General features: G+C 46.3%; 1 protein-coding gene across 3 annotated transcripts in view; it reads right to left on the bottom strand.

The window, feature by feature from the left end:
• Positions 1-19,525, bottom strand: part of Gata6 (GATA binding protein 6) — a 37,709-nt gene extending 18,184 nt beyond the window's left edge. The window contains exons 1-6 of one of the 3 annotated variants that reach the window (XM_045135182.1): positions 19,489-19,525; positions 16,842-18,056; positions 11,885-12,051; positions 6,982-7,107; positions 5,364-5,451; positions 5,165-5,268 (exon numbers count right to left, since the gene is read on the bottom strand). In XM_045135182.1, coding sequence (XP_044991117.1) covers positions 5,165-5,268; positions 5,364-5,451; positions 6,982-7,107; positions 11,885-12,051; positions 16,842-18,018 — 1,662 coding nt within the window. In that variant the 5' untranslated portion in view covers positions 18,019-18,056; positions 19,489-19,525. Of the gene's footprint in view, positions 1-5,164; positions 5,269-5,363; positions 5,452-6,981; positions 7,108-11,884; positions 12,052-16,841; positions 18,057-18,651; positions 18,677-18,767; positions 18,805-19,488 lie in introns of those variants that run through there. The other 2 variants (XM_045135183.1, XM_045135184.1) reach the window with 2 other exon arrangements.
• Between the last annotated feature and the right edge of the window lie 255 nt (positions 19,526-19,780).

Raw genomic sequence — 19,780 nt, 5'->3', positions numbered from 1 at the left:
ATTGAACCTCATTGCTAATTTCATAGGAAGGAAAAGATGGCCTATGGGATGTTAAATCTCATTTAAGAATTGCTGATGGGCTGGAGAGATGGCTTAGCGGTTAAGCGCTTGCCTGTGAAGCCTAAGGACCCCGGTTCGAGGCTCGGTTCCCCAGGTCCCATGTTAGCCAGATGCACAAGGGGGCGCACGCATCTGAAGTTCGTTTGCAGTGGCTGGTAGCCCTGGCGTGCCCATTGTCTGTCTGTCTCTCTCTCTCTCTCTGCCTCCTTCTCTGTCTGTTGCTCTCAAATAAATAAATAAATAAATAAACCAAAAAAAATTAAAAAAAAAAAGAATTGCTGAAATTCAACACGTTTTCCCCTTAAATAACAATTTTTAAAGTCTATATAATCTATCTCAGTCAATAACTACAATTCAAAAGATTTGTTTTTGTTTGTTTGTTTGTTTGATTGATTGATTGATTGAGGTAGGGTCTCACTCTAGCTCAGGCTGACCTGGAATTCACTATATAGTCTCAGGGTGGCCTCGAACTCACAGCGATCCTCCTACCTCTGCCTGGGATTAAAGGCATGCGCCATCATGCCTGGCTCTCAGAAGATTTTAATATCCATACATTCCATAGGGAATAAATGCCAAAGAAATTTCTTCTATCTATTTATGTCAAGTAAATGTGCTTTCCAGTCAATCAATACATGTAAAAAATTTGAGCCAGGCTAAAATCTAACTTCGTTGCAAAAAAATAATAACCTATCAAAAATTGTTTTACACAAGATCCTTCCCTTTCCTGCCATCCATCCCTACTGCTACCTCAGAAATTTCAGTTTAGTGCTGACGCTAGCATTGAATTTTTCACCAGCTATTATAATAAAATCTCAACTTTTTTTTTAAAGGCCTATGCCATGTTCGTTAAGGAGTTCCTTTATTTTAGATTGTTGTGATACCTTTGCCTGGTGAATTGTGCAGCAGAAATGACTGATAACAGCCATGACACTTACAGAGTCTAAAAAAACGTAACAAAAATTGGAATTCACGAGAACTTAGCAACAACAAGTCCGTAAAGCGGAGACACAGAAAGAAGACATGACCATTTGGCACAGGGGACATGGTTAGGGTTGTGGTGCTTCAGTTTATCTGGGAGAAGGCTGTCTGCTAGCCGGGCATGGTGAGGCAGTCTTGTAACCCCAGAGACCGCCCAGGAGGTTTGCTTGGGCTACTTAATGAGATGAACGTCAGCCTGGGCAATTTTAGTGAGAACTGTTTTTAAAGCATTTTTTTTTTTTTAAAGTCTGGGGTGCAGTTCAATGCAGAACACTTGCCTAGCAGTTGTTTGCAAAGCCCTGGATTCCATCTAGGGAGAAAGAGAGAGAGAATAAGAAGAAGGAGGAGAACGAGAAGAAGAAAAAGAAGAGGAGGAGGTAGTGAGGGAGCTGGAGGGAAGGAAGGAAGAAATTAGTAATCCTGCCCAAACCTTCATTCCTCCTGTGCGTGGGACCTTGGTGGTTCACAGTATTAGAGAAGCAGATGCCACGGGCTCAGGTGCCAGGGCCTTTTTTACCTGGGCCCTGGGGCTGGAGTGAACAGGATTCAACTGCCTTTGAGTTGAACTCATTGCCACTAAGGAAAAGCAGACACAAGGCCACTGACATCTGTCAGTGGAGAGGTGTGGGCTACCAGCCCTTTGGTTCATAGAGATTACACCTGAGGGCTGGACAGATGACTTAGAGGTTAGGACACTTGCCTGTGAAGCCTAAGGATCAAGGTTCGATTCCCCAATACCCACATAAGCCAGATGTACGTGGTGGCGCATGCATCTAGGGTTGTTTGCAGTGGCTAGAGGCCCTAGAGCGCCCATTCTCTCTCTCTCTCTTCCTCTCTCTAATAAATAAGTAAAAATAAAATACTTTAACGAAAGATTAAACTGAACCTAACTTAAAAAACAATATTTTTTAAAAAATTAAAATAAAAATATAACACCTGAGACTTCCCTCGCCTTGTAAAAATCCCCTTAAGGGTATGTTGAGAGTGGAGTTTCAAAGGGGAAAGTGGGGGAGGGAGGGAATTACCATGGGTTATTGTCTACAATTATGGAAGTTGTCAATAAAAATAAGTAAATTTCATTTAAAAATAAATAAATAAATAAAAATACCTTGAAACCACCAGACACAACCCTGCTAAAGGGATATAGCATTTTCTCCACCAGTTTTTAAAAATCTTATAGGTGAGCCATCAAAGCTAGCTGCAGGGCAAGGGGGGGGTGAGGAGGGAAGAGGGCTGGAGAGATAGCATAGTGGTTAAGGTGCTTGCTTGTAAAGCCTAAGTACCCAGGTTTGGGACCCCAGTACCCACGTAAGCCAGATGCACAAGGGGGTGCACGCGTCTGGAGTTTACAGCAGCTGGAAGCCCTGATGTGCCATTCTTTCTTTCTCTCTCTAGCTGCCCTCCAGCCCCGCGACCCAAATGGGAAAACGACACGTCTCTGTCAACACAGACACCATTTAAAAATGCTTTTGCCAGCTGCTCTTGGCTGACTCTTCATAGTTACTAAGCTGTCACTCGAGCCACAACACACACAGAGAAAAGCTCAGCCGACCTAGGCAAGGCACTGGAAAGTGACCCGCAGACACATACTGGCTGGCACCCCTTGGCAACAACCTGGAGACATCACATAAAAGCCTCTTAGGACTATTCTTGAAACAGGACACTTTCCAAAGGCAGCTGACAGGCAGACCTGGTTCCCCACAACAGCCAAGCAGAGGAAATCTGCAAGCCTGAGGCCACCCCAATGCCCTCTGCATGAGGCCCGGACTTGTCCCAGTCACAAGGGGCCACCGCCTCTGGTGCGGCCGCCCAGGTTCCAAGGAGGTTGTGGAGTTTGCAGCAAAAGACCCAAAACGTCTTCTCTTTCTGCCTCTCGGTCTCTAGTAGTGAGAGTGGCTTTTTGCTGAAGATCACTGGCGGCCAGCTGCCAGCTTGGGTCCAAAGTGAGACCCCCAGGTCAAGAACAAGCAAGCCTGTAGAACTCCCTCTGATCATTCTGGCTGCCTTCTCACACCCCTTTCCAAGGATCCAAGGAGGCCAATTGACGGGATCACAACCAGCCAATTTTGAAACTTTACATCACAAAGACACAGACTGTAAAACTGACAGCCCCCGTAAAGGCACCAGGCTCCAAAACCCATTGTTGGGCAAATATCTCAATTACTCCGGCATTTATCATTCAAACTAAGATTAAAAAAAAAAAACACAACTAAGCTTGACACTACCCCCCCCCCAAACAGTGACTTAGAAGGGTGTGGACAAGAGGCCCAAACCCTTAATGCATTGTAAAACCAAAACATTGTCTTGTTTCCTTTTTTATCTACAAAGTCACTTCTGAGGACTTAGGACGAGAAAATGATTAAATAATTAAAACCCCTCATTTCCTGTGTGCTATTTACTTAAAGTTACCTGCAATTGTCCTTTTAAACACACGCGCGTGCACACAAATCCACACTTACATAACACTTGGAGCAAAAACAACTGAAAAGCTTATTCCCTTGGGAGATTGCAACTGCTTTTTATTAAAGGAAAAGCTCAAAAGAAGTTCAACAAAACGTATTCAAACTAGTTTAATCATTTGTTGTTTTAAATGTGTTAATTTCTCATTTGTGAAAGTCAGTAAGAAAAAAACGCCTTTAATCCCAGCAGAGGTAGGAAGATCGTCTTTAGTTCAAGACCAGCCTGAGACTACATAGTGAATTCCAGGGCTAGAGAAACTTTACAGGGATCAGAACAGGGAGAATCAAAAAAAAAAAAAAAAAAAAAATAAGAAGAAGAAGAAGAAGCCAGGGTGGGGCTGAGAAATCTGCAGTATTTCTGAAGTAACCCAAGTAAATCACAACCAAACTAAAATCAGTTAACAATCACTAGGCAGAAATGAATTGAAATGCTAGTGTTTATTCCTAAAATAGTCTTAACATGACTAGGCATTTTTAAAGTCCTGCCTGAGGGGTAGTGATGTGTATCAATGGTTCAGTTTCACCACCAAATAATAAATAAATAAATAAAGTCCTGCCTTCAGGGGCTGGTAAGGAGCCCCTAACCAAGTGAATTTGGTAAACGTTAAGGTGGGTTAATTTAAAAAAAAAAAAAAAGTAGGGAAATGCTATTTATTTGAGGAACATTGGGTTTAGATAACTGCCTGAAAGTAAAGCTAGGATCTTCTCAATGTCACTGGTGTCTCCTGCCCCAATCCTCAGAAGCATAAATCCCTTCCAGGTCTGTCATGTGACTGAAATGAGCCTGGGGTTAAAATTGAGATGCCTTGGAAGGCAGCAAGATTGTCCCAGCGAGAGGACAGTTTGAGTGAAAGAGAAGTGGAAGCTGGGTGTGGTGGCACATGCCTTTGATCCCAGCACTTGGGAAGCACAGGGAGGAGGACCACTTGAGACTACATAGTGAATTCCAGGTGAAACCCTACCTACCTCAAAAAAAAAAAAAAAAAAGAGTGGAATCAGCAGCCCAAACCAGCTAAGGGTTGAGGCAGATGATTGTAAAGAAAACTGGTTGATAGAAACAAAGGCAAGTTCAATGTCACCTGGCCTCTGGGATCTACAGAACCACACTCCTGGACTTTTTTTTTTTTTCTCTGATCTACATTAGAAATGCACATAGGGGCTGGAGAGATGGCTTAGCGGTTAAGCGCTTGCCTGTGAAGCCTAAGGACCCCGGTTCGAGGCTCGGTTCCCCAGGTCCCACGTTAGCCAGATGCACAAGGGGGCGCACGCGTCTGGAGTTCGTTTGCAGTGGCTGGAAGCCCTGGCGCGCCCATTCTCTCTCTCTCCCTCTATCTGTCTTTCTCTCTGTGTCTGTCGCTCTCAAATAAATAAATAAATAATTAAAAAAAAAAGAAATGCACATAGCAACTCTCGTTTAAAACTGGAAATCAAAACAGTCTGAAACTCTTCCATACTCCTTTCTCTTCCCTGGGTTAATTTAACCATTAAAAAATGGTAGCAATCTTAATTAAGGTTTGGAAAGTACTTAAGTTTGTCATTTTGTTGACAGTTAAATGTAATTTCCTCTGAAAACTATTCTTAGGTAACTACTTGCCAGATAAGATACAACATCAGATAATTTACTAGAGAACAACCCACTGAGGAATCCATTCTCTTTTCACACTCACCCCTGAGGCTGTTGGTTGGGTTGAAGGGGAAGTATTTTTGGAGCAGTCATCTGAATTAGAAGAGGTGGAAGTTGGAGTCATAGGAACAGAATTATTGCTATTACCTACAAGAGTCCAAACAAACCCTAATGAGCACACACACATCTACTGTTAAAGTTGGCAATTACTTCCCAAGCAAATGACATTTTATTATATTTACCAGAGCAAGTCTTTGTTTTATTTACGTTTTTGGGTTTTCGTTTCCTGGTTTGAATGCCTTCTTTTTTCATAGCAAGTGGTCGAGGCACCTAAAAAAAAAAAATTAATAAAAGGTTCATATAGATCTCGGATTCAAAAAATAGCATAGTGAAGGGGGTGGACGGAGGAGCAAGCGTGTGACATTTTCTTTGGTGGTGTAGCCACTGATAAATTCCCCTTGCTCTCATAATAATCCCTCACCCATGATAATGCAAGCAACCGTAATTAAACTCAATAAGTCACAAAAAATTTAAAAAAAAAAAAAAAAGACATCCAAGCCGGACATGGTGGCACACGCCTTTAATCCCAGCACTCCAGAGGCAGAGGTAGGAAGATCACTGAGTCTGAGGCCAGGCTGAGACTGACTACATAGTGAATTCCAGGTCAGCTTGGGCTAGAGTGAGACCCTACCTCAAAATAAAATAAATAAGTAAAGGGGTGAATATGATCCCAGTATACATTATACACATGTATAAAATTGTCAAAAAAAATAATTTTCAAGAAGTGTTATACTAAAGGAAATCCAAGTTAAAATTTGACTTTAATACTGAAAACCTTCATTTAAAAGAACTTGGGGGCCAGGCATGGTGGTGCACACCTTTAATCCCAGCACTCAGGAGGCAGAGGTAGGAGGATTGCCACAAGTTCTAGGCCACCCTGAGACTACATAGTGAATTCCAGGTCAGCCTGAGCTATAGTGAAACCCTACCTCAAAAAAAAAAAAAAGAACTTGGGGGACTGAGGATATAGGTCAGTGACAAGAGTGTTTCCTAACATGCAAGAAGCCCTGGGCTGAATTCCCATTATCACAAGAAAAAAATTAAATTAAAAAAAATACATCACTTTTGCTCAGGCTGGCCTTGAACTCACAATGATCCTACCTCTGCGGAGGGCTGGGAGCAAAGGCATGTGTCACCATCCCCAGCAGGACAATGTGATTTTTTTTTTTTTTAGCTTACTTATTGTTTGAAATAACTTTTAATTATAAATATCCATTGGAGGAATAACTTGTCTTTTACTACCGTTTTTGTTTAAAAGAATTGATGCACTCTTTCTCACACAACATAGATTATTTTCCCTTGTAGGACTGAGGCATTAGCCTGGCATGGGAAGTCAGCCCTATAATCTCAGAATTTGGAGAGGATTACAAGGCCAGCCTGGGTGTTATAGAGTCAGATCCTGTCCCAGTCCATCGCACCCCAAAATAAAAATGATTGAGATTCTTAAAATGAAGTGTAAGATCTTTCTAACTAAAACCTTCAAACATATTTCTCCTTTGTATAAATACCTCTGCTTTCAAATCTCTTAAAACAACATCTGCAAGCTATTGCGCATTTATAGTTTTTTTTTTTTTTTAAGTAGGTACTACATTATCAGTTCTCAAGTGGAAGGCACCTTGGCAGTGGGTTGGCTTGCCTCTTACTGGTGGAAGATAATGTTCATATGAAGAGCATTCACACCTTCACTTTTTTATTTTAACTTTCATACCCCTTTCTTTTGCTGACTGGTCCTTACCAATGAAAGTGTGCACAAACCAAATAGTAAAATGTATATAGTCATGAACAGAATAAATGGCACACCCCATGGAGTTTCATGTAGAGTCCGCAAGCATTACAGACGGGTTCACCATCAGCGTTTCTGCGCCATAAGGTGGTGGTTGTGGTGTGGCAGTTGGCACAGGACAATCCAAGCCGCCGTGACGAAGGCTAGAAAAGAACCCAAGAAAGTAAGTGGGGAAATGCATGATTTTTACATATTTTAATTTTTCTATCAATGCTGTAGATGTTAGCGTGTCATATTCCTATCTTCAACAAGCTGGCTCCTCATTATAAATGAAATGTCCCTTGAGGAAAAACAAAATATCTCAAGTAGAATTAAGCTGACCTTACTAGTCAAAAAAAAAAAGGGAAGGTCTACTAGTACCCCATGGGGTACTGCAGATTATAGAATAACCCAGACATATGTTGACCATACAGAGTTTTCACATTGTACATGGAGAGTTCTAATGGCGATTTCTTCTTTAAGAATTTAATTTTCTACTCATGGCTGTTACTTCTTAAATGGAATTTGAAGCCCGGTGTGGTGGTGCACACCTTTAATCCCAGCACTTGGGAGACAGAGGTAAGAGGATCACCATGAGTTCGAGGCCACCCTGAGACTATATCGTGAATTCCAGGTCAGCCTGAGCTAGAGTGAGACCCTACCACGAAAAAGAAAAAGAAAATAAAGAGGGGGGGGGATTTGATTTTCTGAAACTTGCCCACATAGAATTATGCTCTGACAGATGGGCGTGGTGGTGGAACATGCCTTTAATCCCAGCACTCGGGAGTCAGAGGCATGAGGATCGCTGTGAGTTCGAGGCCACCCTAATATGACATACTAAATTGAAGGTCAGCTGAGCTAGAGTGAGACCCTACCTCAAAAGAAAAAAAAAAAAAAAAGAATTATGCTCTGAAACATACCAGAGGTACAATGCTCCCCTGGGCAGCCTTTAGGAAGTTCAGTTGTCACAAGTCTGAGATGTGAGAGCCACAATCACAAGTCACCAGTGTGCTAAATGACTTTGGGTGATCTCCACCTAAGACCTAGAGATAACCAAGTCTACTTCTCAGATAGATGCAGCGTTATCAAGGGAAACTGGAGAAAGGTCTATGGACATGAGCAGAAACAGATCTTAGGAAAGACATCAATTCTAGGGAGAGGAATGGTGTAATTAGCATCCTGCTTGCATACTGCCTGAATTAGTTTTCTCTATTTTACAAAGGATTCAAGGCAATTTTATGACATTCCTACATTCTTTTAATGTTAAAATTGCCTTCCATGAGGTGATACTAATGCGTTTTTTATTTGCCCAGCTTTTCTTCACACAAATAGTTAACTGGAATGACCACAATAGACCACTTGTCAAGCAATGCCACTCCTATTTCCTGGACCCCTTTATTCCCTTAACATTACATTCTTAGAAAAACGCTTTTATTCTAAATCCCGACATAGGAATTATATTTCAAAAATGAGTACTTAACACAATATAACCTCTCCCAAAATGACAAAATATGACATTTATTTTTAAACTACCAAATTTAAATTTTGTTTAAAATTACTTTTTAAAAAGCTGTATGTACTATGACCTGATTTCAGTTAAGAAAAAAAAATAGTTAAAAAAAAAAAAACCACTTAGGGATGAAAACGAGGTTTAAATTACAAAACTTGGGAAGTTAGCTATTTCATAATTCATTTAAGAGAAGGAATTATGAAGAATGGAGCCAAGTACTGATTGAGCACATAGTGAATATTCACAGATCTCCAAATACTTTGGTGGCAAATTTAAATGATGAACTTGAATTTGACATTTACAGTTCCCTCCTGTTATATTAGTTTAGCATCTTTCTTAACAATCAAGTTGTAAAAACAGAAGTGATAATATGCTCTTTTTAGCACTACAACCTTTCTAAGAACCTGGGTGCTAATAACTCTTAGCACCCACTTCTAAGACTGTGTTTGAAATGAATATGCTGACAAAGGAACTATTTGGGAAACTGGTTTGCTAAAATGACAAAAAAATAATAATAATAACAAACTCTTGCACATTGAAAGCTTCTTTCTTCCCTCACTCTTTGTGCGTAATAATAATAATAATAATAATAATATTCTAAGAGAAAAGTTCTTTGTCTCTTAAATGTGAAATCAGTCAACGAGGGACAGGAAGATTCATTTTATAAATGAGCCATTTATGACAGTTTCCAGTGGAATTTGGAGCCAATATGGAGCAAACACGTTATCAGAATTTGCCATTATAACAAAGAACTTTATGACTGTCAACTGCAGATCATAAGTAAAGCCAGTCCTCATAAACATATGAAATGAAGGTGAACAGGTTATAAAAAGTTCCTTGTAACAAGCGATCTTGGTTATATTCCGCATGGACAAGGAGTTCGAGTTACACCATAAATCTCTTCTTTTGCAATGTATTACAAGTTCAGATTCACAGTGATTGGTTCTAGACTGCTGGCTAAACAAACTTAGGTTCAAGATTTCTGCTTCTGAGAACTAAGCGAGGTCCACCACAACCATAAATAAGAAGCCTCCAAAGCGGACTAATTGAGAGAGACACACCCTGTGATTGGTATCATTTATAACTCATTTACAAAACACACTGGGGCTGACCTTGGCCACAGCCAAGACACCTGCCACACATAATTACTCAGAAATGTTTAAACCAGTTTTTTTTCTTGCAGGTAACAGTTATTTTTACCGGTAAGTACACAAAATAAATGGCACTGCCTAAATAAGCATGTTAGGGGCTGGGGAGATGGCTTAGAGTTAAGGCATTTGCCTAGGAAACCTAAGGACCTCGATTTGATTCCCCCAGGACCCATGTAAGCCAGATGCACAAGGGGGCACCTGAGTCTGGAGTTCATTTGCAGTGGCTGGAAGCCCTGGCATGCCCGTGCCCATTCTCTCTCTCTGCCTATTCCTCTCTCTCAATTAAATTTAAAAAAATATCTAAATAAGCATATTATTTGACCAAATCTTCCATTCAACCAGGACCTAAGTGGCCACTATATATTACGCAAGGTTTTGCTCAATCTTGGGAAAATGTTACCTTTCAGAGTTCAGCCAGTACTCAGCCTAATGCGCCGCGCAAGAAAATAATCATTTCATTGTTCGTGTATTGTGAACATGAAAGCAAGAACTTTGATAAAATATTTTCTTTTTCCCTTTTTAGTGCAGTGCATATCAGGATAATGAAAACCACAGCGATTCAGTCACACTCTGAATTTGAGGAGATTACTTAAAGAAAATTATAAACTGTGGGAGGTTGTAACAAGTTTAAGGCACATTCCACTCATTAAATTAACCTCGGCTACTTTATTTTAAATGCATTAAAAACAAAACAACCGTAAAACTAATTGCTTCTCTGTAAGGTGTCAGACTTACATTGTGATGCAATTTCACTCTAATCTATTTAACACAAACAATATGTGTAGCGTTTGTTCTGCTAATTAGAGTACAACAATTAAATTACTTGGATCCTTAAGATGTCTGGCATCTAACTGTAATTTTTTTAAAAACTTTAAAAGGCATGTGGAGTGCCAACATTAGGGCTAAACAAATGTTAGCCTTGTAAATGGGTTCGTGATAGCTTATTTTTCCTAACCACCATAGTCTTAAAAGTATTCTCTTGCTAATAACTGCATATGGCAATGACAACGTGAGCTTAGTTCCTGAAGAGAGAATCCCCATACGGTCAAAAATGGTTTGAATTGGTGAAAAGCCGGCAATCAGGGAACAGACAGACTCTGCACTTCCTTAAATAGTGTGTGGTTCTCCGCCACCGTCGGATTTCAAGACAGCCAGGGCCAAATTGTTTCACCAGAAACAAGGGGGAATTCAAAGGGCGCAGAAATTTGGGGCTAACCCAGTCCGGGGGCTCAGAAGCAGAATGGTCACTGAAGGACATTGCAAAGGGGACGGGAAAGGGAAGGTGGATTTGTTTCAGTCACATTCTCTGGGCGGATAGGGGGTGTTACAGGGGACCCCACTTCCCCCAGGATAAAATCCACTCAAGCCCCAAGAGGAGGTCAGACATAGGGAAACCAGGTTTCCTTCTCCTGGCCTCTCTAGTCTGTGGCCCTTTCTCCCCAAATATTACCTGCAGCCCCTTATTTCTTTGGTATTTCTGTGCGTTGGCAAGGACCATCTAAAGTTATGCAAATAGAGGTTCTTTTAAGAAAAACAGTAACATGAGCGGCTGGGCGTGTAGCTCAGTGGTACAGTATTTGCCTAGCAAGCAGGAAGCCCTGGGGCTGCATCCTTCTTTTCTTTTTCTTTCTTCCTTTCTTTTTTCTTTCCTTCTTTTCCTTCCTTCTTTTCCTTCCTTTCTTTTCTTTCTTGCCTTTTCCTTCCTTTCTTTTCTTGCCTTTTCCTTCCTTTCTTTTTTTCCTTGTTTTCCTTCCTTTCTTTCCTTGTTTTCTTTCCTTCCTTTCCTTCCTTTCTTTTCTTTTTTCTTTCCTTCCTTGCTTTCCTTCCTTTCTTTTCTGTCTTTCCTTCTTTTCCGTCCTTCCTTTCCTTCCTTTCTTTTCTTTTTTTCCTTCCTTTCTTTTCTGTCTTTCCTTCTTTTCCTTCCTTCCTTTCTTTTCTTTTTTTCTTTCCTTCCTTTCTTTTCTGTCTTTCCTTCTTTTCCTTCCTTCCTTTCCTTCCTTTCTTTTTCTTTCCTTCCTTTCCTTCCTTTTCTCTGTTTTCTTTCCCTTCCTTCCTTTCCTTTCTCTCTTTTTTCTGTGTTTTCTTTCTCCCTCTCTCTTAGGAGTACCTATTCCCTGTGGGCAGATGTGGGGGAGATGCTGCCGCGGGATCTGGCAGTGGCAGCGACTGAGGGCGCCCCTCGGCTTCCCCACCCTCCAACACCACCCCCACCCCGGGGGGGGCGGCGCTCGGGCCTCCGCTGGGGGCTCCCGGCGCCCCGCGGCCGTCGCGGTCACTCACCACGCGCTTCTGCGGCTTGATGAGGGGCCGGCTGAGGCCGTTCATCTTGCTGTAGAGGCCGCAGGCGTTGCACAGGTAGTGGCCGGTGCCGTCCCGCCGCCAGAGCGGCGTCTGGATGGAGCCGCAGTTCACGCACTCGCGGCTCTCGGGCAGGTCCTCCACCAGCTCTGCGGGACAGCGGGGACGAGAGAGGCCGCTGTAGCACCCCGGAGTCCGCGCCCGGGTCCCCCACCTGCAGCCCGATCGCGCTCGCGGGGAGGGGGGGGGCGTCCCCTGGCCAAGCCCAGGGCTGGTGTCATTCTCCTGCACCCCAGATCCACCAGCCCCAACCCCAAAGAACACCCCCCACCCCGCGATGCCCCAGGCGGTGCCGACAGCAGGGGACCCCACCGCCGCTGCTCTCTCCGGGCTGTCCCCGCAAGCTTTTTAAAACTGAAATCCGTCATCCTCATAAAACGTTGCGTGCCAACCGCAAACCACTCGATGGACTGATGGACTTCCGCAACCCACGAATGGCACCAGGACTCGCTGCCTTCTTTATTTCTATCTCAAGTCATTTCTTTCTTTCTTTTTCTTTTTTCTTTTTTTTTTTTTTTTTGAAGGTACTTTATATCCACCATCTTTCCTTCGGACACATTTTCCCAATTTAAAAAAAAAAAAAATACAGGTGATATTAAAACAACTCTTCCTGGATGCTTACGTTAAATTGGTTAGAAATTTTTTTTTTTTTTGATTTGAAAATTTTCAATGTCGGGCTTCTCATGGTGTGTGTGGCGGGGGCAGGCACTTAAACCCGTGGATTACATTTTGTTTTCATGCCACAATGATCTTATATTAAAATCACCTGATTTCTATTTTTTTTAGTTGACATTTTACCGCTGGATAAAATTACTAAGACCAGCGGTGTTTAAAACCATCTGATTTCCTACATTCAAAGTTTAATTTATGAAATCTACTTCAAGTGTGTTTCTTTCATATCTTTTTTTAAAAAAATAGCTAGATTTTGGAAATCAGAACTAACCTAACCCTGCTAATTCAAAACAAACCTTAAAGAAATTATTCCTAACATTTATAACTTCTAAAAAAGTTAAATATGAAGTGAATATCAATTCTGTAAAATGAGACAGGTACTTATGAAATACAATTTTTTAAAGTCTCGTGTTTATGTCTTTTTCTATTACAGAGAGTTTAAATGTTCTGATTTGGTATTTCTTTTTCAAGGGGCATTTCTGAGTCGCTTTTTAAAAATCAATAAACATTACACTTTAGCTTTTATTTGAAGATTAAGTGTGCCAGCAAATCTCTGTATTTCTTATTCCTCTGAAGCTAATACTTTGTGTCTACCATCAATAATGTGGCAGATATTTAAATATGGTTTCAGCATTAAAGTGCCTAACCATTAATATTTGCCCTACAAAACAAGTGGCCTTCATTTCTTGAGTTATTTCTTATGTTTAAAAGAAACCAGCATCCTCCACGAGTGAGTTCAAAGTTATCCTGGGGACACTGCAGCTTACAACACATCACAAAGATTTATTCTTCTCTGCCCTAAAAGCCACTATTGACTACGGTAATCAGTGAAATGCTCAGGACTTCAAGGACACTGAAGTTAAACAAGGTATTTGTCTTGGCTGTTGACTTTAAAATGTTACCTATCAGAGCCCCTCTCCAGAGTGAGGCATTCCCTGGAAAACCCTGGCCCTGGGCCTGGCCTCCCTCACTCGGCTGGGAATAAAGACGAGTTCCCAGGAGAACCCAGTGTGATCACCCCAGGTAGAACTGTTTTCGGTCCTCTGAAACCCCAAAGACAAAAGCTTAGCATCTATTTTGAATAAATAAATCCTAGAAAGTTTGCTTCTTTCATTAAACATCTCTCTTCCCTGTTCTGCCTCTCTCCCAGAAGAACCAGATAATGGCAATGTTCTTAACTCTAAAAGTGAAAGAAAAAAATAAAAAAAGAATGCTGTTTTATAAAAATTACAGAAACAGAGCTGGAGAAATGATTTAGTGGTTAAGGCACTTGCTTACAAAGCCAAAGGACCCCCAGTTAGATTCCCCAGGACCCCTGTAAACCAGATGGCACAAGGTGACGCATGTGTCTGGAGATCATTTGCAGAGGCCCTGGTGCGCCCATTCTTTCTCTCTATCTGGCTTTCTTTCTCTCACTCTCTCTCAAATAAGTAAAATGTGTTTTTTTTTCTTAATTACAAAATCAGCTGCATCTCTGTCCTAAGTGGCTCCTTAGGGTATTCCTAGAAATGACAAGATTCCATTGAGTGTGGTCCCAAGACCCAAGGAACAGAACACAGTTCTGTGAGTGTTTAGGAGAGCAGAAAGCCAAGGCCAAGCAATGAGGGACCATGGGAAGAACCCCAACTCTTTCTCAGTGTGACATCCACACTCCATCTATCCATACCTGTCTGAGAAAGGTGTATTAACTAGGCTTCTAAAAGTATCTACAGGAAGCAGGTTGATTAAGGACAGCCTTGGTATTTGCTCAAATCAAAAAATGGTTTTAAAAAATCACAGAGGTAGAAATGTTGCTGCAAGACCAGCCAGTTACATAAGGAGACCCTGTCTCAAAAAAAAAAAAAAAAAAAAAAAATTAAACATCCAGGGGAAGAAAATTGGAAGGCATGAGAGCACCTGCATGGACAAAGTTAGGGGTATCCCTTCACCTCAAATTCTGGCTTGGTTTTGCTTCCTCTTTCTATGTTCTCAAATCCCTTGACATGCTCTTGAGTATACAACAGACTTTTCTAACACTGCAGTGTCATGACCAGAAGGTAAAAATTTGAGGGGAAAAAATATGCTTTAAGTTCAAAACAAAAAGAAACTTCTAGGACACCTGCAACTCACTGGATCACCCCATTAAATAGGATTTCTCACACTAAGCAGGTAGGTTAGTGTCAACATCTAGCCACGTTCTGTCTCAGTCATGTGACAAGCTGCAATCCTAGAGAAAGGACTGTGGTGATGTTGCTAAGGTGTGTCAAGAAACAGGCAGAGGGCTGAGGAGATCATCAGTGGGTAAAAGCCTTTGCTTGCAAAGCTTGCCGGCCCAGGGTTCAATTCTCCAATACCCACATAATAGCAGATGCACAAAGTGGTGCATGTATATGGAGGTCCTTTGCAACAGCAAGAGGACCCTTCTTACCTATTCTCTTCCCCCCCCCCCCCGCCTCTCCTTGCAAATAAATAAAAATTTTTTCTTAAAGGCTCAGCTGGGGCTGGAGAAATGGCTCAGTGGCTAAAGGTGCTTGCTTGTCAAGCATGATGGCCTGGGTTCAAGTCCCAAGAAGCCACATAAAGCCAGATGCACAAAGTGGTGCATGTGTCTGCAGTTCATTTGTGATGGCAGGAAGCCACTCTTTCTGTCTGCCTCTTTCACAGTCTCTCACTCTCTCAGATAAATAAATAAAAACATTTAATTTTACAAAAAAAAAAAAAGGCAAAGCTATAATGCATCCCACTCCACACATACAACATAGCCTTGGGGGTATCCTTCCAACTCCCTAACTTACAGAAAGCTCCACATTCCAACCACCGCCCCCTTCTTGGGTTCTGCTCTCCCATGAGAAGCAAACATGGGTTCCTATGTGGTAGGAAGGATTAACAGACATCTGTTGTATGACGACCCAACCCAACAGGGCCCCTGTTCTAGACACAGATGGCAGAGGTGCTACCCAGGCCCATTGTTGCCAAAGGAAGAAGGCAGATGGTTAAGAATCAGGTCTTGAAACCCTCGGAAAGGACGGATTTACAACAGCTGCCTTCTGCCAGTGCTGCCAGTAAGAAGCTTTCGGGATACTGGCACCTCCTGTAGGTTTTCTGAACAGTCGTTCAGTGCTCCCATTTAACCTAACTTTGCAGAACCCTAAGGACTCTACAGAGAGCATTGAGACAAGTCCAGACCTGGGTCCCAAAGTCACACGGGAGGACACTTTGGACCTCTATGATTCCACAGTCTCGGAACATAACTCCTCAAACAAAACAAAAGTTCAGTTTCCCTTATAGGGAAAGTTGTCAGCCAGGTGAACTATCTTGGAGAGACTTTGTGACAGCTGTAAGAACTCTGAACACCATAGCTGAAATAGGAAGGCAAGCCCCGAATCACACCCACCGTACTGACACAGAAACAAACACCTTTCCAAATGAGGGCTTTCCAAGTATTGGAGGACCTCATTCTCCCACTTTAGCCTCAAAGAGGCTCCTGGGAAGGAGAGTGTAGTGAGATCTGAAACAGAGCTGCATGGAAAAAATAGGTACCCAGCTCGAGTCCCTGGGTCCCAGCCTGACCACCAAGTGACTTCCAGCCTCGCTGACGTCCAGCCAAAAGACCTGTCCACCAGCTGTCCCTCAGGATGAAGTCACAAGCTGACCAGTCTAGGTATTTTCTCATCTTTCCTTCTCTACCTTGAAGGGATACTAATGCCAAGTGAATCACTAGATCTCAGGTCCCTTAGTGTCCCCCTTTAAATACACTTGTCCAGGCCACTGCAAAAGGATCACCCTTGGAGGCTAACCTCAGATGAGTCTACATATGCCTGTGTGCGCCTTCTAATCAAGTCCCCAGCATTCATTCTTCCAATCTCCCCGCACCACCGCCACCACCACCACATAACACTCCCTCCAACCAGGACTCGTGGGGGGGGGGGGTTAAGGCTCTCCCACCCTCTCTCACTCTTCATGAGACCCCGGCCTGACCCTTTCTCCAAAGCCCTGGGTTATATTAACTAGGCCTTTTACTCCGTTCCTGGACAGAGAATCCACACCCTGAGTTTGGTCACTCTCTGATCACCAGCAACCAGCCTGCCTATTCAAGTCAGGGCCGGGGCGACCAGTGAGCCCCAAAATAAGGGGAGGAAAGAAAGAGCCACAGACCTGAGTCCTAAGTCAAAGAGCAGTTCCAAGGCCCCCCTCTCCCGCCTTGCTCCCCCGAGTGAGCGACTCTTACCTGCGCTGGGACCCCTTGGCATGGGGAGCGGGGCTCCGGCGCGGCTCTGTAGGCTGTGCAGCACCGGGGTCTCGAAGGGTCCCGCAGGCCAGGCGGGTGTCAGGGGCGCCCCCATGTAGGGCGAGTAAGGACTGGTGTGGTGATGGTGATGATGGTGGTACGTCCCGTTGAGCGGTCTGGCGGCGGACAGCGAGCTGTACTGGTGAGGCTCCCGGCCGCCCATGGAGGCCAGGCCTCCGCCCCCGGCGCTCACGCTGCCCGCGCCTCCGGCCCCGCCGTAACCCCCGGGGTCCCGCGCGGCGGCGGCGGCGGCGGCGGCGGCAGCGGCGGCCGCCGCGGCTCCGTTGGCCATGGGCGGACTGGGCGAGTAGGGGAAGCGGGCCGAGGCGTGCGCGGAGGCCGAGGTGGCACCCCCGGGTCCCCCCGCGCCGCCGCCCGCAGCGCCCCCTCCGCCGCCGCCGCCGCCGCCGTACGGGGGGCTGTCGGCCGAGGCCTGGGGCCAGCCTGGGTGCGCGGCCGAAGCGCCCGCGTGGTTCCCGGGCCCGCTGCCCGCCCCTTGCAGGTACGGTAGACCGGGCAGCATGGAACCCACGCGGGTCGTGGGCACGTAGACCGGGGAGCTGGCGGCTGCCGCGGCCGCCGCGGCCGCCGCCGCCGAGTGCACGAAGCCACCGGGCGAGCCGTCGTAAGCGGCCGGGCCCTGGCTGGACAGGGCGGCCAGGGTCTGGTACATCTCCTCGGGCTGCTCCGGGGCGAAGGGACTCAGCTTGGCTCCCCGGCTGGACCACAGCAGTTTGCTGGCGGTGGCGGCCTGGTGGTCGAGGTCAGTGAAGAGCAACAGGTCCTCCCAGCTGGACAGGGCGCTCCCGGGGCCAGCGACCCCGGGAGCCGAAGGTCCGTGCGCAGCACCGAAAGGATGCGACGCGTAAGGACTGAGCAGCAGCGAGCGGGCCGGAGGTCCCGCCACCGCCTCGGGGTCGAGCTGCGGAGTCCGGCAGTGATGGTTGGAGCCGCAGGGACCGCGATCCCCGCCCCGGGAGCAAGAGGAGGACGAGGAAGAGATGGGGGAAGACGGCGAGGAAGGCTGTCGAGCTGGGAAGGCCCCGGAATCGCCGGCGTCCACAGCCGAGGCCCCGAACCGCTTTGGCAGGCACCAGCCGCCGTCAGTCAAGGCCATCCACTGTCCCGGCGCCGCTCCAAGTTGACTTCTAGCTCCTGTGGTGGGGTTGGGGGGAGTGTGGGAAGCCAGACAGGACGGGAAAGACACAGGAACAAGATTTACCAAAAGCGTAATCTTGTACTCCACCTTCCCTCCACACCCTCTTCCAGCTCTCGAGATTCCACCGGGATTCCGCTTCTGCCCAGGGGCGGTAGGGAACCGAGATCGAAACCTGCGCTATAGCCACGCGGTCCTCGAGGACCAGGGTGCCCTCCTGGCCATCCGCACCACTCCCAAGCCCAACGCCCACCCCACCCCACCGCATCCGAAGCATCCTTTCTCCCCGCGCGCGCACCAGATCCAGAGAGAGAGACCGCGAAGCTGGCACAGGTCCCCCCTCCGGTCCCAGAGCTGGTTACCCTACGGGCCACAGCCACACACAAGAATTTAAGTGGCTGTGCTTGGATGCGGTCGCATCCCGCCTCTCTATAGATGCCCTTCTCCCGGGAGACGCCTGGTGGGAAGGTTTCCCCCTTGAAAATAGTTTAGCTAAGGCAACCTGTCCCCGAAATCGAAACCGCCGCCTTCTCCCAGGACTGCGATGACTAGACCCAGAGGAAAACCACCCAAGCCCAAAGAAAGTGGACTGACAGAGCAGAGATGGCAGCGTGGGATCTTCCCCACTGGAGTGGCGCGGACAGCCCGTGGCGCAGAAGCCTCACGCCTACCCATCTACCCACCCACCCGCGTCCCCAAGGACCGCACACCTTGGACACAGCCCGAGTCTGCAGCCACCAGCTTGGGCACTCCCGCCGGCTGGGCCACACGGGTCCACCCCCTACGGTCATCCCCCCCACACCCCTCAACCTCGGAAAGGCCAGATCGGTCGGCAGGGTGGAGCAGAAAAAGGAGGGGAGAGCGCTGGAGTGGGGTGGGTGGGTGGTGAGACCGCCCCGGAGCCGAGGCCACCCCAAAGGGGAAAGCAGGAAGAATGACAGGGAGACTTGGAGGGGGTGGGGAAGGAAAAGCGCAGCCAGGCCGGCCTCCTCTGGGCTGCTCTCCCCCCCCCCTTCTTTCCACCCCCAATCGCTTCAGCTCATCGGAGATAACCACACTAAAATTAATGCCCACACACAGACCTAAGGCAAGATAGCCAGAAGTTTCTCTGCCCGCCTGACTACCGGGGCTCCCGCCCCTTGGCGCAGAGATAACTCGGGAGATAAAGCTGAGCGCAGATAAGCACTCGGTGGAGGGGGGGGGGGGGTGAAGAAGTGGAGGGGAGCCATCAGAAGTTGATCCTCCGCGTCAGGGGAACCCGGGAGCCGCAGCCGTCCTCCCGGAGAGGAGCGAGGATGGCACGCTTGGAGCCGATCGCGGCCTGGGGAGGGATCGGAAAGCCGGAGAGGCCAAGGGGCCCACGACTCGGTAGGGGGTGGAAGGGAGGAGAAGTGAGAGAGACAGACAGACAGAAGGAAGAAGAAGCCGAACCTCGGGCGAGCGCTGCGCGTGGAGAAGCGTGGCGGAGTTGGCGGCGGCGGCGGCGGCGGGCGCTCCCGGGGCGCGCGGAGAGGCCGAGGGCGCCGGCAGGAGAGCGCGAGTCCCGGGTCTGCGCGGCGCTGCTGGAGAATAAAAAGGAGAGAGGAGGCGCCTCTCACCGCTCTGCCGGAAAACTGCAGCCTGCGCTCCTGATTGGACTCACCGAGCCCTAAACAAACAGCGCTCGCCGAAGGGTGCCAGGATTGTGGGTCGGAACTGTGCTGGGCGAGCAGCTGGGCGCGGA

Source organism: Jaculus jaculus, chromosome 15 (genome assembly GCF_020740685.1).
Source record: "Jaculus jaculus isolate mJacJac1 chromosome 15, mJacJac1.mat.Y.cur, whole genome shotgun sequence".
NCBI lineage: Eukaryota > Metazoa > Chordata > Mammalia > Rodentia > Dipodidae > Jaculus > Jaculus jaculus.
This window is presented reverse-complemented; position numbering and strand designations above follow the sequence as displayed.